Below are 19229 nucleotides of genomic sequence, written 5' to 3'. Positions count from 1 at the left end.
TTCTCCATAAAAAAAAGTCTGTTTAGTAATGTTTTCTTAAAAAAAAAAAACAAGTAAAAAAGCTTGATTATTTCCATTGTTTGCATTTTTTCTGTAGAGAGAGAAAGAGAGAGGAAAGAGAAAGTGAAAGGTTTTCTCTGGAGGTTGAAGTTTTAAGCCAATACAAGGAACCTTTTTTATGAGAAAAACAAAATATCTTTGGGAAATTTTTATGAAAATATTCAAATTAAGGTTGAGACAGAATTTTTGAAAACAAATGCGAATTTTGGTAAAATAAATCTAATTCAAATTTTATATTGATAATGGGTTGTTTTGTCATTTGTTTTTCCAGTAAAATGAAATTCCTGGAAAAATAGAAGGTTCTATTGAAAAAAAAATCAGTTATATTTTTTTCGGCATGACCAAATTTTTAATACCCTCAACTATTTGGAAAGAATTTTCCAAAATTTCAAAGTTTTGCGGTGTGATACAGTTATAAGGAAGGTTCACGAAAACGTGAACATATGTAGCCAATTATATGCTAATGATGGCTGTGCCTATTGCGAACTTCAAATAGCAACGTTGAGATAATTCCGCTGAAAAATGTGGCTAAAATCGGCGAAATAGCAAATATCGGAAGGTGCTCATAAATGAGGAATATATAAAGATGTGGACCTGCAAAAGTGACTCCATAAGAGGTCAGGGTTTCTATCAAAAAAAAAAAAATCCACAAAACCCAGGTTCTGTCAAAAATATTAATTCTGTCCGCCAAGAACTTTTAATATCCTCCACGAATTGAATGCAATTTGGAAATATTCAAAAAAAAAAAAAAAAAAAAACAAAAAAACTTTAAAAATTCTTTTTAAATCTTAAAAATACCGAACTGAGGCGAAATCTTAAAAATCGAAATTATACTGAGGTATATACGAAGACGTGGACTAGCATAGGCAACATTTGTCATAAGCCATTACAATATTCAAATGCGAAATTTGGAAAAAGTTCGGTAAATAACGCAGCTAAAACCATAAAAATACCGAATATAGGGAGGCGGGCTATACGAACACCTGGACCTTCATAAACAATTTCCTGTCACAGGCTGTAGTAGCCATTAGGAACTCTAATTACAAAATTAAAAATTTCAAAAAAAATCGTTTAAAAATCTGTTAAAATCCTAAAAACAGCGAATATAGGAAGTCGCCGTTATATTGGGATCTATACGAAGACCTGGACTAGCATAGGCAACTTTTGCCATTAGCCATTACAATATTCAAATATGAGACTTGAAAAAATCCGGTGAATAAATGTAGATTAAATCATCAAAATACCGAATATAAGGAGATGCCAATATAGGGGGGCGATACGAAGACAAGGACCTGCATAGACTATTCTCTGCCACATGCTGTAGTACCCATTAGGAACTCTAAATACAAAATTTAAAATTTTCAAAAAAAAAAAAAAAATCGTTAAAAATTCTGTTAAAATCCTAAAAACACCGAAGATAGGAAGTCGCCGTTATATTGGGATCTATACGAAGACCTGGACTACTGGATAGACAACTTTTGTCATAAGCCATTACAATATTCAAATAGGAGACTTAAAAAAATCCGGTGAATGAATGTAGATTAAATCATAAATATACCGAATACGAAGATCTGGACCAGCATAAATAATTTCCTGCCACAGAGTGTAGTACCCATTAGGAACTCCAAAAACGAAATTTAAAATTTTCAAAAAAAAAAAAAACGTTAAAAATTCTTTTTAAATCTTAAAAATACCGAATATAGGAAGTCGACGTTATGCTGGGGTCTATACGAAGACCATTACAATGTTCAAATACGAGACTTGAAAAAATCCGGTGAATAATGTAGATTAAATCATCAAAATACCGAATATAGGGAGGTGCCAATATAGGGGGGCTATATGAAGACCAGGACCTGCATAGATAATTTTCTGTCACAGGCTGTAGTACCCCATTAGGAATTCTAAATACGAAATTTGAAACAATTTCGATGAATAACTTCGCTAAGATTATCGAAGACGTGGGCCTGCATACGCAATTTTTTTCGGAGGGTGTAGTACTCATTAGATCTCTAAATACGAAATTTAAAACAATTTTAATCAAAAATGTCGCTAAAATCATCAAAATACCGAATATCGAAGATTGTATGGAGGATAAACGATATCGTGGACCTATATAAACAATTCTCTTCCAGGGGGTAGAGTACTTAGAAAGAACTCCTTGTGTGGATTTTCAGAAAATTCCATTGAAAAAATCATCAAAAATGCCGCATAAGGGGGGTACCGTTGTATGGGGGCTATATGATATCGTGGACCGATATAGGCCGCCTTTGAACTTGACCTTCCAAAGACAAAAGACTGATCTGTGCAAAATGTTTGCTTCCTATCGCAAATCCTTTTAATCGATCGTGGTTGCAACAGTTAGCCGGACGGTTGGACAAGGCTAAATCGTCTTAGAATTTTACGATGATCAAGAAAATATATATTTTGTTCAGTCTAAAATTATTATTTCGATGAGTTACAAACGGAATGACGAACTTAATATACCTTCCACACTATGTATCTCCACCATATATAAAAAATAAATCTGTTAATTAAGCTTTTCCAAAAAAAAAACAGCCATATCCTTTCATTTCCATATTTACATGAAGTACCCTCTTGCGTATGAGTAACACTTTCGACAAGTTACAATTGCTCATACGCCACCTGGCGATAATAAGCCTTGATTGAGTTTAAATGAAATCATTTCGGAGTCGGACTCATTTTCTTCAATAAAAACACAAATGACAGCAATTCCAAGTGACAACATTAGACTTGATTGGCAAACATACAACAATAACATCAACATTGATACGAAGAGATACCAACACATGCAGCCACACATTAGGCAACAGATTGTATGACAAACGTGGCATTTATCGTTTATTGTTTTGCATGTAGGGCGCGCAGCAACACACACCAATACACATACAGCTGCATGTAACTTTTTTTGTTAACTGTAATAAAATAACGATTCGATTTCCATATGTAACACTCACACACACACACATACACACCACGACGATAACATGCAAATGCCAGCCTATGCCATCATTATTTCTGAATAAAATTGGTGGTGGCAATTGGCAACGCAGCGGAATGCAACCATCCGCAAGATACCAACGTTGAACGCCAAAATGAAAAGATGCGAAGCCGCACTCACAGATGGTTGCAATAGACAATAACACACCCAAAAACCAAAAAAATATTGCAAATATTTTGTTTAAGTGCTTTGTTGTTGTTGTCGTCGTTGAATATTTATACACAGGAAATGCTATGTGAACATGCCAACACCGCCACCAATGCCAGTACACAAATGTTGCCGCTGTTCGAAGCCGCTGTGTTTTGCATGTTCGTACTTCTCTAATGGCTTTACAACATATTTTTGTGTGTTTTTCGTTACACACATGACACTTATTGTAGGCCCCATGCATACGTACATATATGCATATATTTGTATGTATGTCTGTGTGTACATTTTATCCGATTGAAAGGACGTTGCAGAAAATTGAAATTTTAAATATTTTGAATTTATTTTTTTTAATGGAAAAATATCGCTGAAAATAAGTGTTTTTTTAGGCAATTTTCCGATGAGTTTTCCGTAAGAAAACATAGCTGATTTTCGGTTTTCTATAAAAAAAAAAACCTTGCTGAAAGAGATTTATGAACGTTCGGAAATAGAGATGCAGTGTGTTGAAGACGAGGCAGGTGAGGACTTCTTTAGAGGCCGAGGAGATGCTGAATATGTAATAAGGCCCGACATTTCAAAAAAGAAGGCTGGTCATTGACATCACCCTCTCCTATATGGACGACTCTGCTATTGACAATTAGGAGGTATCTGTTTCTCAGACCACAATATGATATTCTTTCAGGTGACAAAATGCGGTGTCAGATAAAAATGTTATAGGAACCCAAAAAAGGACAGATTGGGACAAATTCAAATCCCTTATATTTCAAGGATCCTCGAGGTCTGAAATCAACCGGACGAGACAATAGTGAATGTTGTAACAAGTGTTCTTCTTTCTGGCGATAAGAAATCTTGTCCAACAACCTACCCTCGGAGGAAATCCCAAGAAATTTTCTGAAGAAGAAATTTAGCTGAATTGAGATTTTCAGTGGAAGAAATGTTGAGATGGGCAGACTATATGATACCCTACATATTTTTTAATAGGGCAAAGGCATTTCGGGACTCTATAAGATACCTGGTACCAAATATCATTCTTGTGGGATGCTTATTAATAATGTGAGGGACTTAAACACCAATTCGGATGAAACATATATATGGGAGCTATAGCTATATCTGAACCGATTTTCATAAATTTTGCTTCTAGACTAAATTCGGTTGGATGTGCCAAAATTAAGGTCTTTTGGTGCGCAATCAACCCGAAATCGGTTGAAGATATATATGGGAGCTAAATTCAAATCTGAACCGATCTTGATATAATTTTGTAGAGGTATTTCTGGGCTGTATCTGATATCCAGTATCAAATATCATTCTTGTGGGGGACATATTACCCCAAATCAGACGAAACATATATGGGGAACTATAGCTATATCTGAACCGATTTTCTCAAAATTTATGTACTTACTTCTAGACTTTGGTTGTGCCAAAATGTAGGTCATTTGGACTGATATTGGTCATTTGGTGCACAATTAACCCGAAATCGGTTGAAGCTATATATATGGGAGCTATATCTAAATCTGAACCGATTCTCACCAACTTCAATAGGGTTCGTCCTTGGGCCAAACAAGTGTTGTATAGAAAATTTCATCTCAATCTGATAATAAATGCGACCTGCATTTTTGTTCACAAAAATACATGGACAGACGGACGGACGTACTGACACGCATAAGTCGACTCAGAAAGTAATTCTATGATGATCCTCAAAAGTATCTTAGGGGTTATCTCGTTTCCTTCTCCATGGCAATTTTCTGTCATAGGCTGTAGTATCCATTACGAACTTCAAATACGAGATTTGAAACGATTCCGGTAATAAGTGTCGCTAAAATCATCAAAATACCGACTATAGTGAGGTATCTTTATATGGGGACTATACGTAGACGTGGACCTGCAGACGAAATTTTTTGTCATAGATTGTAGCATCCATTGCGAACTTCAACTACGAAATTTGAAACAATTCCGGTAAATAATATCGGTAAAATAGTCAAAATACCGAATATTGGGAGGTACCGTTGTATGGGGCATATATGAAAACGTTGACCGAGATGGCCCATTTACGAACTTAACCTGCCTACTGGCGAAATACACGTGTGTGCAAAATTTTAACCTACTTTCTCAATTCGTTTCAAAGATTGCGTGATGAGAACAGACAGACAGACGTCGCTAAATCGACTTAGAATTTAACGCTGATCCTGAATATATAAATATACTTTGTTGGGTCTGACATGAGTATTTCGAGGAGTTACAAACGGAATGACAAAGTTAATATATCCTCCATAGAATGGTGGAGGGTATAAAAACGCTAAATTGTCCATACACGTGTTAAATACCCAACAAATTTGAATTGAATTGAAAACTGAAGGATGACATGATTTTTTCAACATAAAAACGATGCGGAACTCAGCTCTTACCCTTGAAAATTATTGCTCTTAAAAATTCCTCCCGAATTACAGAACATCTTTGCCTTGAGTTTCCCCTCTTCAAATTCCAGTAAATTAATTATTTTAACCTCCTATGAGTCACTGTACCTTGTTGCCTGTCCCACATAGACTATTTTTAGCTACGTCACCATATTCTGTTCTCTGAGTTTTTTTTCGCCACAAGAGCAATAACGAAAAAAGGATGTGGCTGGCAGCAATCAACCAGGTGGTGGTAACGTTGTTAGTCTGTTCAACGAATTGAAAACATTATGCGATAGCTACAATTACGTGTTTCTACACACACACATAAACACCTTTACATGGATGCATTGCGAATAACACCAAAAACACCCGCACACATATGCATTTCGTACCAACCAATATGCATAACATGCACCCCATTTAAATTTCGGTGTTTGTGTGACTCTCCACTCTCTAAACGAAGCTTTAGACAATGGGAGCTGAATAGAGAAAAAAGAACTTAAAACACGGTGACAGCAGTTTCATTCCCGCAACTACATGCAACACACTTACACACATTCATACTCACACACACATAACCCCCTTCACACTTGAGATGACGACAACATCATTAAATGTGCTAAATTTAGTTACGCGAAAAAAGGATTGGGAGGGGACATTAAGGAGAAGAGAGAGAGAGAGAGAGAGCAGAGACACCCAATTGCCGACATGTGGCGAAAAAGCACCGAAATGTCATTCATGCTCAAAAGTAAACAAACTCTTAATTAGGGTCAAGTGCAAAAAGAGAGACATTTATTATTTTGCTTTTGTGCTCAGTTCATCTCTTAACGGTGTTAAGAGTGGGCATTGATATTCATTTGAGGGAAAGAAAGAGTTTAGTTCCCATTCTCTTATTAATTGTTGATTGGTTTTATTTGGTAATTTAAAGGGGTCTTTGTTATGACTGGAAATTGAAAAAAAAAAATAATAATATTAATTTTTTTAAGGATTAACGAGAAAGGTTTTGGAATGTATAAAGGAGTAAATAATTTTGAGGTGAAAGAAACTTTGGAAATAGTTGTTTGGAGAATACAGCAGAAATAGGTTTTCAATACTTCTAGTTTTGCCATAGTAGCGATATTGCTGGGACCATTTCTATAAATTTTAATTATAAATTAAATTAAATTATTAAATTATAAACTTTTTATATGGAAGTAAAAAAAATATATATACAAAATCCCTTTTTACGTTTGTTTCTATTGAAAAATTTTCAGTTTACATTTTCAAAATCTTCCCAATCTTTACTCTCTATTTACATGTTTTTTCAATGGGTCTCAATTTTGAGTGTGGAGAGAATTACGCTCATTGAAGTAACGTGGGGCTGCGTTTGCCGGGCCCTGTTGTAAAGAGAAAAGAATTATATTTTGTGTTTTCATTTCATAGCATACTTTTAGGCGTTGTTAATATTTTTAACATTACCTTACGTATGATTTATATTAAAACAAATATTTCAAAACACGTATACGTCAGGGGGGGGGGGGTGCCCATACAACAGGGATATTTTGCAGAACTTTGATTTTCTATTGGAAAAACTTTGGTGAATTGATATTTTCTATTAAATCGAGTTAAATAGAGTTTTCATATGAAACTCAAATATGTTTTTCTGTAGAAAAAAATTAGCTGCAAAACAAGAAGATAGATAAAATTGCATAGAATTAGAACTAATTGCCTAAATGATGATTTGCATTATTTTTTTTTAAATGTTGACCCTTAGTGGGGGGGGGGAGTGGTTTACGAAGAGGTAGGGAAATATATTCCCTTTCACATCTTAACAAACTCTGATGTATATATGTTTATTTCGCCTTTTGTGATGGTTTTGGATACTCAAAATGCTGACTATTCAAAATTTTCACCCTTTGTGGGGGAGTTAACAGAAGCAATGATCGGTTATATTCCATTTTCACATCAGATATAGAGTTGGTAAAAATATTGGCACGTGTGAAGTTTGAAAAGAATCGAAAGCTTATTTCATAATTTATGAGCCGTTTTGATTATTCGAAATTTCGATCCTTTGTGAGGGAGGTGCCAGAATGAGTTGTCCAATCTATCCCATCTTCACACCAAATATTGTGCTGGTAGAAATATTTGGATGTGCGGAGTGTGAAAAAAATTGAAAGCATATTTCGTATTTTATGAGCCTTTTTGATTATTCGAAATTCTGACCCTTTGTGGGGGATGTATTAGGAGAAGTGAACTTTTTTATTCCATTTCCACACCAGATATAAAGTTGGTAAAAATATTGAGACTTGTGAAGTTTGAAAAGAATTGAAAGCTTATTTCGTATTTTTGGAGCCTTTTTGGTTATTCGAAACTTCGACCCCTTGTGAGGGAAATACCATAATAGGTGGTCCGATCTAACCCATCTTCACACCAGATCTTCTGTTAATAGAAATATTACGATGTACCAAGTTTGAAAAGAATCGAATGCTTATTTTGCTTTTTGCGAGGGTTATGATTATTCAAATTGTTAACCCTTTGTGGGGGAGGTACCAGAAGCAGTTGGACGATTTTTTTCATTTTCATACCTGAAGTAGCATTGATACAAATATTAGGATTTGCAAAATTTAAAGAAAATTGGATGATCCTCTCGTGCTTTATGAGATAAATTATTTTATTTGATAGTTTCGACCTTTTGTAGGAGAGGTATCAGAAGGAGTGGATCGATATTGTCCATCTCCAAACTCGACCTAAGTCTGATAATAATATTACGATGTACCAAATGTAGACAAAATCGAGTACTCCCTTCCAGAGTTGTCTTAGGCACCAGCCAGACCGACGGACGAACAGACACCCCAAATAATATAACGATGTACTAAATTTGGACAGAATCAAGTACTTTCTTCTAGAGTTGTCTGAGGCACCAGCCACCCCAAATTGACTCTAAATGTCTTTAAACTAATTTCGTCCGAAGAGACCTCTGGGGTCTTAAACCATTATTTCGATGAGGAATGTTTAAACCTTATCAAATGATGTATATCCTCTATAGAGAGACACATAAATTGTCAATTGTTGTCATTGAAAAAAATTGTACCTCGCTCTGACTTTTCCATCCCTGATCCACATAAGAAGCAAGAAGCGGCAACAACACTAAATTGTCATTTTTTCTTTGCGGTTGACAATTTTCTCAATTTCTCTTAGAATTTTGCCAATTGCCACGATAAGCGGATCAGTCAAATTTTAGAGGTCTAGATGCGCAAACCGCAGAAAGAGGTCCAAGACAGAAACGCGATCGATCGAACGAACGGAAAACATTGACATTAGAAAAGCAAAAAAAAAAAAAAATAAAATTATAAAAATATATATTTGTGTGTTTGTATGTTCTGTACGAAAATATACATACTTATGTGCGTGAAAAGTTTATTTTTCCATGGAATAAAAATAAATAAATAACCAATTTCAAGAAAATCGAAAGTCATAAATAAAGTGAATATCAAAATAAAATAAAAAATTGCTTTAAACCCCGAAATTCATAAAACACGCGTTTTACCCCTCCATTGTGAACCGTTACAAAACGTAAAACTCTATGAATTACTACTACTCTGTATGTATGAATTGTGAGCGGGGAAGTTGGGAAGTGTGGGTGGGGGTTGTGTGAAACGCAAAAACAAAAAAACGAAGAGTTCCAATGAATAACAGCTGTTCCAAACCGGTGAACTTGTGTTTTGTTTCTTTTGTGTCTTCATAATAGTCTGCATAGCCAACACCACGCATCATTTCACACACACACACATGCACAAGTCATGGAAAATCAGAATTTCCACAAAGGAGGCACCTGAGGTTTCGTTTCTTTACTTTTGTGGCATATTTTGTGTGTTGGAAGAAAAAAAAACTACCGTTTTTTTATAACAAAAAAAGAAAAAATCAAACGCATCATCACCATCATCTGTTCAAATCTATTTTTAAACACTTTGTTTTTGTTCTATACACGAGACCAGCAACAACAACAGCAAGAGGGAAATATGTGTGTCCACGTATAGGCAGTCGGTCGGTCGGGCACTTGGCTTGATGGCTGAAATTCTATGGTCCAAATGTTGTTGCACATCCAAGGTCAAGGGCTTTGTCGTCAGAATTGTCTAGGCAAAACAAATATAGCAGCAGCAGCAACAACAACAACAATTTAACAAAAATTTAGAAAAGAAAAAAAATATAAATTGCAACAACACACCCCAAATAAAAATGCAACAAACAAATAAAAACAAATCTTGGCCATTCACTCATTAACAAAACAAGACAAAAAAAAAAGACACAGCAACAAAAACAAATCAAAATTTAGTTCTCTTCTTTTTTCTGTTATGTTGCTCTTTGTTGCTCATCAACATCATGAAAGTGTTTTTCTCGGACAACTGTCTCGAACAAACACACGCATATGCACACATAGACCCCTTTCTAACATTGCCGGCGCTCATTTACAGCTCTTTCGACAACAAAAGTTTCATCAACAACAACACTGCTACTACCTTTTTACCCCCACAGAAGAGGAAAAAGAGTCTCGCACTCACACACTCACAGATGTGCACGCACCCTAAACAATGACAAATATTTACAATGTGTTGACGATGGTCTTGCTGGTCCAATAGAGCTATCGGCAATTTGTTATATCTGCTTTATTTGTGAACAAAATAAAGACACAAGAGCACAGTGGGATGAGTTTGAGCAAAAGTGGGGAGATCTTTATTTTTTTTTTGTGGAAAATAAAAAGGAACACAGAAGAATTTCGAATAAAGAATAAAAGGAACAAATAAGAAATGATTTATTCTCAAAGTGTTTATTTTTAATAGGAAAAAAGTAGTTCTCTGAGATTGCGAATTTGTTTCAATAGAATAATTTGGGAAAGAATGTTGTAAGACATTTTTAAAATATGGGGGAATTTCGAAATATGCAATGACTTAGCGCTGGGGGATTAATTTAATTATTCCCGGGGTATTATAAACAAAATTCAAATAAGAGCTATAATTGTGGATTTGGTAAAAACGTTTTTTTTTTCAGAGTAAAATTTTTAGTTTTCCAAAGATTTTTCCCAGAACTTTTGAGGACTCTCAGATCCACATTTGTGGGTTCTGTAAAGAATTTTATAATTGGGATTTCAAAACTTTTTAGAGAATTTCTGAAGGGCTTTTACGATTTTTTTTTCAAGAACTATCAAAGCAATATCTGTGGACTTTTTCAAAGATTTTTTTAAGGAATTTCGAAGTTTGTCAATATCTTTGAGATTTAACATTAATTTAATATTTAGAATAACTTTAGGTATTTCATCTAAGGAATATCGGATTTTATTTATGTTTTATATCTGGAATATTCTGTATTATAATACATTTTATACGGCCATCGAAAAAAACACTTTTAGGCTCCAGGTCGTCCTATTGGACCAAATCCGTTTCAAGACATTTGAAGTCGTCTGCTTGTCTGGTTTGCGCACACGATAAGTCTCGAAGGGAGTATACACAATATTATAATCAAATATGGATCGAGTTCGAACATGGGTAATATTGGCCCAATCCTTCTAATAACTTCCTCAAAAGGTTAACATTTTCAAGAAAAAAAAATAAATAAATAAATAAAACTAAAAAAAACTAACCGAATTTTGTGCAAACTTTGCAAATCTTAAAATTTATATCAGTTCTAGTTTAGGCGCGAAAATCAGCCCACTTCATCAAGTACCTCCCCCACAAAGGGCCAACATTTTGTATAAAATGAGAAAAAAGTATCCGATTTCATTTAAACTTGGCACAATCAAGACTACAGAGGGAATAAATCAAATTTGTATCAGTGCTAGGTTAGGTGCGAAATTAGAGAATATTGAACCACCCCATTAAGTACCTACCCCACAAAGGGTCAAAAATTTGAATAAATAAAAATGTGAAATTAGGGTCTGATTGTTTTTAAATTTCGCAAATCGCAGTATTTTTAGCAGCTCTTTGCCTAGCATGAAGATGGAATGGATTAGAGTATATCTTCTGGCACCTCCCCCAAAAAGGTGTCAAAATTTTTAATACTCATAGCCCTCATAAAATGCAAAATAAGCATTCAATTCTTATCAAACTTGACACACCCCAATATTTCTACCAACACAAGACCTAGTGTAAAGATGGGATAGATCGGACCACTTATTCTGGTACCTCCCCCTAAAGGGCCAATAATTTCAAATAAACGAAACGCTCATTAAATTTGAAATAAGCATCCGATTCTCTTCCAATTTTGAACATTCCAATAATTTTACAAACTCTATGTCTAGTTTGAAAATGGAACATATCAGCCCAGAATTTCTCATACCTGCCCCACAAAGGGGTCAAAATTTTTTGTATCAAAACGCCCATAAAATGTGAAATAAGCTTCTGTTCCTTCCTAAACTTCACATATCCTAATATTTCTACTAATACAAGATCTGGTAAAAAGATGAAATATATCCTCCGACCCCTTATGGTACCTCCCCCACAAAGGGGTCAAATTTTTTATTATTTATAAGCCTTACAAAATGAAAAATGACCATTCGTTTCTCACCAAACTTGACACACCTCAATATTTCTATCAACACAGGATCTGGTGTAAAAATGGGATAAATCGGACCACTTCTTCTGGTACTTCCCCCATAAAGGGGTCAAAATGTTGAATAAATATAACTCTCACAAAATACGAAATAACCTTCAGATCCTCTTCAAATTTCTCACATTCCAATATGTCTACCAACTCTATGTCTAGTATGAAAATGGGATATATAAACCCGCCACTTCTGGAACCTCCCCCACAAAGGGGTCAACATTTTGAATAAACAAAACGCTCACAAAATGCGAAATAAGCATCCGATTCTCTTCAAATTTCACGCATCCTAATATTTTTACCAACGCAAGATCAGGTGCAAAGATCGTAGATATCGGTTTACTTCTTCTGGTACCTCCCCTACAAAGGGTCAACATTTTGAATAAATAAAACGCTCATTAAATGTGAAATAACCATCCGATTCACTTCAAATTCCCTATATTTTTACCAAGGCAAGATCTGGAGTGAAGATGGGATACTCCGATCTTTTCCTTCTGGTACCTCCCCCACAAAGGGTCCAAATTTTAAATAAGCAAAACATTTGAAAAATTCGAAGTAAGTATCCGATTCTCTTCAAACTTCATACATCCCAATATTTCAACTAACACAAGATCTGGTTTTAAGATGGAATATATCAGGCTACCCCTTCTGGTAAATCCCTCAGAAAGGATCACAATTTTCAATACTTATATCTCTCATAACCTGTGAAAGAACTCACACTTTCCAAACTTGGTATATCTAAATATGGAATTTATCCACCCCACTCCTTTTGGTATCTGCCCACAAAAGTTTCAAATTTTGATTAACAATAATTCTCATAAAATAAATACTTAATTTGTTTTCACTTAAAAAAATTCTCCCATTGTGCGTTTTTCGTCTAGGAACAAACAACAATTAAAAATATCTATTTTAAAATCTTCACGCTTTGTTGTTTTTTGTTTTGCATTTTTTTCTGTTAGACTTTGTTATGTGACATTAAGTCTAATGAAGTCAAGCAAACCATAAATCACCGATTACCAACCGTATAGTCATTGGATAATAGCTTTTGTTTTAGTTGTTTAGTTCGGATGCCAAATATCCAAACAAATTTGCCATGCAAAACAAGTAAACTACGCCACCTTCAAATGTTTGGCCCAAATATACCCCTTCTTCTTCTCTATTTACACATTGTAATTTAGTTGACAGCAAAAACAACAATATCAACTAGCCAGCCAATCAAGCGCCAAAAAAGGAGAATGGAAAAAGACCACAACGAGGGAACAAACTTGTTGATCATCTATTGCAGGCATTCCACTCTTCGGTCTCTTCTGTGTTCTCCCTCTCTCTCTCGCAGACAATGAAATGACACAACAAGATGAAAATATTTTGAGATAATTATGGTTATAAGAGATTTGGCTTTTATCAATTAATCAAGAGGATACTTGAGATTTCAAATTTAGATTTGGGTCAGCAGATGAATGGTATATTGGGGTGGGTCGAATGAGAAACTATTTTATTTATAGTAGCCGTTATGCAGGGGTCAAACTCTCCTCTCTTTAGGAAAGTCTCTTAAAAAGAGATATATAGATATATATAGAGAGAGAGTGAGGAGAAAACTAGATTTTATCTAGAAATATTTATGGCTGGGAGAAATAAAATGTCACTGTTCTTGATGGGGCCCATGTTTCTGGTTCAAAAAAATCCTGAAGAATCCACATCTTCATAAATAACACGTTTAATAGTATCAGTCGGATTTGCCGACAGATGTATACCCAATGCCCTGAGTTATGATTATTCTAACTATGGACCTTTTATGTGGGAGGTTCCGAAGCAGTTGGTCAATATTGTCCAAGTCGTATCTGACCTAAATCTGATATAAATATAACAAAGTGCCATAGTTGGACTATATCGTCTACTTCCTACACTTTATATGAGATATGTGGAAATTTGCCTGGGGTACCAGATGTAGCACACTGAAATATTCTATTGCAAATATTGGGATGCACCAAGTCTGAATGGAATCGGATGTTAATTTCGCGTTTTATGAGCTCCATGGATATTCAAAATTTTTACCCTTTGTGGGGGAGGTACCAAAAGGAGTGGACCGATATATTCCATCTTCACAGAAGACCTTGTGTAAGAAGAAATAATAGGATGTGTGAAATTTGAAGAGAACCGGATGCTTATTTCGGATTTTTTAATCGTTTTGGTTATTCAAAACTTGGACCCTTTGTGGGGGAGGTACCAGAAGATCTCTACCATCTTCATAAAATATCTTGTGTTGATAGAAATATTGAGATATACCAAGTCTGAATGGAATCGGATGTTAATTTCGTGTTTTACGAGCTTCATACATATTCAAAATTTCGACCTTTTGTGGGGGAGATACCAGAAGGAGTGGACCGATATTGTCCATTTTCGCACCTGACCTAGCACTGACTCAAATATTAGGATTTGCATAGTTGGGGCAAAATCGGATTATCGTTCCTCTTTCTGTGCACAAAATATATTTTTTGAAAATTTCGACCTTTTGTGGGGGATGTACCAGATGGAGTGGACCGATGTATTTTACCTTGGCACGAGACCTTGGATTAATAAAAATATTGGGATGTGTGCGATTTGAAGACGATCGGTCTTTTACATCACATTTTATAAGGGTTATAATTATTCAAAATGTTTACCATTTGTGGGGGTGGTACTTGATGGAGTGTACCGATATTGTCCATTTTCGTACCTGACCTAGCACTGACACAAATATTAGGATTTGCAAAGTTGGAGCAAATTCGGATTATCGTTTCTCTTTCTGTGCAGAAAATATGTTTTTTGAAAATTTCGACCTTTTGGGGGGGAGGTACCAGAAGGAGTGGATCGATATTGCCCATCTTCACACCAGACCTTGGGTTAATAAAAATATTAGGATGTGTATAATTTTAAGACAATCGGACTCTTACATCACTTTTTATAAGAGTTATAATAATTCAAAATTTTGACCCTTTGTTGGGCAGGTACCTTTTGGAGTGGACCAATATTGTCCAATTTCGCACCTGACCTAGCACGGTCACAAATATTTTGATTTGCAAAGTTTGAGCAAAATCGGATTATGCTTTCCCTTTTTGTGCAATAAAATAGTTTTTCTGAAAATTTCTACCTTTTATGGGGGAGCTACAAGAAGGGCTGGACCGATATTGCCCATCTTCGAACTCGATCTAAGTTTGACAATAATATTACGATGTACCAAGTTTGGATGAAATCGAATACTTCCTTCTAGAGTTATCGCCAAACAGACAGAAAGTCGAACGGATATCGCTATATCGATTTAGTCCAGAGAGACCTAGGGTCTAAAACCATTATTTCGATGAGGCACGTTTTGGCCGTATCAAATAATATATACCCTCGCTAGCCATATGGCTGTGGGTATAAAAAGGGAGAAAGAGAGAAATTGAACCTTACAGAGATATTTATGGGAGTGAGACATTTCATTCTTTCATTCATTTGTAACTCAAAATTTCTATAAATTAATTGACGTCTTCATCAAATCACCGTTTTTTTTTTTTTTTTCAAAAAAGTTATCCTTTGACCCCATTCCGAGCCTTCTAAAAATAGCATCCCAAAAAATATTCACATTCATTACTTAAATCTATTTAATTTAGGGCTCATCAAATTTCATTGCCAATAAATGGCAGCAGTTTCCCGAATTGTTCATCCCTTCCCCTCCCTTCTCCCCCTCTCCCATTTGCTCCTTCGTTATCTTATTACAAAAAATTCATTATAGTTTCCATAATAAAATGTCATTTTCAATTCATGCAAAACAAATTGCTTTCTGATTGAAAAACAAGTCCATAGCCTCCATAGCCAAGCTCTTGAAATGCTGCCTCCTCCATGCATTAGGCCTATTCCACATTCCATGCCATTCAATTCACATCACACAAATCCGACCAAGGACAAGCGACAATTCAATTTGGATAGGAGCCAATTTGATTTGGTCTTGAATTAATGTTGTGTTAAAATATTTATATAAGTGTGTTTAATGATTATTCAATCTCTCGTTAACTCCCACCCAACTGCCCTCTCTTGCGCTCTCAGAGACAAACACACACACACACACACACTTGGCTGCGTGTGGCAAATTCTACAATACCAATTATCCTCAAACAATTTAGGGGAATGAGAGAGAATCTCTGTTTGTACCATGAACTTCAAATACAAGAGATTTTACTTGTCAACCGTTATTGGCAGAGAGAAAGAGAGGGAGAGAGAGGGAGAGAGATTAGGGGGACATGCTAATAAGCTTTGCGTGTCACCAAGAAATTCAAACAAAAAAAGGAAAACAAACTAGTTTTCCTTAAAAGTCGTTGACTTTTATGGACCTCCATCCAAACCTACATACCTACCTTCCTGGCGAAGTTTCTTCTAATTTATGGTAATACCATTTGATGGCATGTATTATTTGTTCGAACAACAAATATGTTTATGGTTATTATAAGGCCATTAATGTAAATAACCGGAACAATTTTCTTGTTATTTTTGGCCAACTATAAAATAAAACAAATTCTCACATTTGCTTTCTCCTGCCTCTCTCTCCCTCTCTATTGGTTTGTTTGTTGTTAGTTGGAGTCATAACCAACAAAGTTCCGTTTTTGTATTTAAATAGGTTTTAGATGTGTGAGTGTGTGTGTGTGTGTGTGAAGTATGTGTTTTATTGGTGTATACTAGTACTTAAATCCCATAAGCAATTACCATAACCTTTTTCGAAACTTTAATTCCTTCTTTTGTCGTGTGAACATTGGGTATTTAATGGGACCTATTTTGAGATTGGGGAGAAATTTGAGCAAACAGATTACGCATTTTATATAAGCTGAGTCATCGGAGAATGTAGTTAAAAAATATTGAGATGTACGAAGTCTGAATGGAATTGGATGTTAATTTCTCGTTTTATGAGCTTCATGAATATTCAAAATGTTTATCCTTTGTGGGGGAGGTACCAGAAAGAGTGGGCCGATATATCCTATCTACACAGAAGATCTTGGGTAAATTAAAATAATGTGATGTGCCGAATATGAAGAGAAGCGAATGCTTATCTCGGATTTTATGATCGTTTTGGTTATTCCAAATTTTTACCCTTTGTGGGAGAGGTACCAGAAGTGGTAGACCGAAATATTCCATCTTCATACCAGACCTTGGTTTAGTAAAAATATTGTGATGTGTGTAATTTGAAGAGAACAGGATGCTTATTTGGGATTTTATAATCGTTTTTGTTATTCAAAACGTTGACCCTTTGGGGGGAAGGTACCAGAAGGAATGGTCCGGTCCCTACCATCTTTATAACAGATCTTGTTCTGATGGAAATATTATGATATGTCAAGTCTGAATGGAATCGGAGGTTAATTTCGTGTTTTTTGAGCTTCATAAATATTATAAAATTTTGACCCTTTGTGGGGGAGGTACCAGAAGGAGTTCACCAATATATTCTATCTTCACAGCAGATCTTGTGTTGGCAGAAATAATGGGATGTGCGGAATATGAAGAGAAGCGGATGCTTATTTCGGATTTTATGCTCGTTTTGGTTATTCCAAAATTTGACCCTTCGTGTGGGAGGTACCAGAAGGAATGGTCCGATCTCTACCATCTTTATAGCAGATCTTGTGTTGATGGAAATATTGAGATATGCCAAGTCTGAATGGAATCGAATGTTAATTTCGTATTTTATGAGCTTAACGATTATCCAAAAGTTTGGCCCTTTGTGGGGAAGGTTCCAGAAGGAGTGGACCGATTTATCCTATCTTCACAGCAGATTTTGTGTTGAAGGAAATAGTGAAATGTGTGAAATATGAAGAGATGCGGATGCTTATTTCGGATTTTATGATCGTTTTGGTTATTCCAAATTTTGACCCTTTGTGGGGGAGGTACCCGAAGGAATGGTCCGATCTTTGCCATTTTTTTAACAAATCTTGTGTTGATAGAAATATTGAGATGTACCAGTTCTGAATGGAATCGGATGTTAATTTCGTGTTTAATGAATTTCATGAATATTCAAAATTTTGACCCTTTGTGGGGGTGGTACCAGAAGAAGTGGACCGATAATTCCCATCTACATACCAGACTTTGGGTTAATAAAAATATTGTGATGTGTGTAATTTAAAGACAATCGGACACTCACACCATATTTTATAAGAGTTATAATTATTCAAAATTTTGACCCTTTGTGGGGGAAGTACTGAATGGAGTGGATCGATATCGTCCATTTTCGCACCTGACTTAGCATTGATGTAAATAATAGGATTTGCAAAGTTGGAGCAAAATCGGATAACCCCTTCTCTATCTGTGCAGTAAATAGTTTTCTTTGAAAATGTAGACATTTTGTGGGGGAGGTACCAGAAGAAGTGCTCCGATATTACCCGTATCCGAACTCGATCTAAGTTTGACAATAATATTGCGATATACCAAGTTTGGATCAAATTGTATAATCCCTTCGAGAATTATCGTGAGCACCAACCGGCCAGCCAGACAGATAGACGGACGAACATCGCTAGATCGACTTCAAAAGTCCTAAAACAGATTTGGTTCAAAGAGACCAAGGATCTAAAACCCTTATTTCGATGAGGCACGTTTTGGTCGTATCAAATGATATATAGCCTCTAGCCATATGACTGAGGGTACAAAAATCGCTATCCTTAGAAAAATGGCTAAAAATAGCCATTTATATCTCACAATCTTCTTTAAAGGATCTTCTTTTTTTATTCTTTAGAATCTATGTCAAAGAAATTCCTCAACATAATTTGCATTTTCAGCTCAACTAGCCGTTGGAAATATTTCAATTGATGGCCCAGTCATCTCCTTCCCCCTCCCCTTTGCCTCTTTTATATTCATAAATTAATAAATTGAACTAATCACTCAAAAAATGCCACCAAAGACCCTAATTACTCAACCAAGGATTAAGGAATGAAAGTTATTTTACAAAGAAGACAAAAACTTATAACGGCAAAGTCTAATGTCCTGTAATGGCAAGTTAACTACAAATGGGCGCGCTCACAGCGGATATTAATCATTTCCGGTTTCCG

General features: G+C 35.4%; 1 protein-coding gene across 9 annotated transcripts in view; it reads left to right on the top strand.

The window, feature by feature from the left end:
* The first annotated feature begins 8824 nt into the window (after window positions 1-8824).
* The window catches only part of LOC131800399 (phosphatidylinositol 3-kinase 2-like), a 30149-nt gene continuing 19744 nt past the window's right edge, over window positions 8825-19229 (top strand). For 3 of the 9 annotated variants that reach the window (XM_059128954.1, XM_059128947.1, XM_059128946.1), the window contains exon 1: window positions 8825-9199. Coding sequence is in view for 3 of the 9 variants with exons in the window: in XM_059128947.1 (XP_058984930.1) it covers window positions 9182-9199 (18 nt within the window). In the remaining 6 variants the exon portion in view is untranslated. Of the gene's footprint in view, window positions 9308-19229 lie in introns of all 9 variants that reach the window. The other 6 variants (XM_059128945.1, XM_059128948.1, XM_059128951.1 and 3 more) reach the window with 4 other exon arrangements.

This window comes from Musca domestica, unplaced genomic scaffold (genome assembly GCF_030504385.1).
Source record: "Musca domestica strain aabys unplaced genomic scaffold, Musca_domestica.polishedcontigs.V.1.1 58, whole genome shotgun sequence".
In the NCBI taxonomy this organism is placed as follows: domain Eukaryota; kingdom Metazoa; phylum Arthropoda; class Insecta; order Diptera; family Muscidae; genus Musca; species Musca domestica.
The sequence above is the reverse complement of the archived record's forward strand: the minus strand, read 5'-3'. Positions and strand labels throughout refer to the sequence as shown.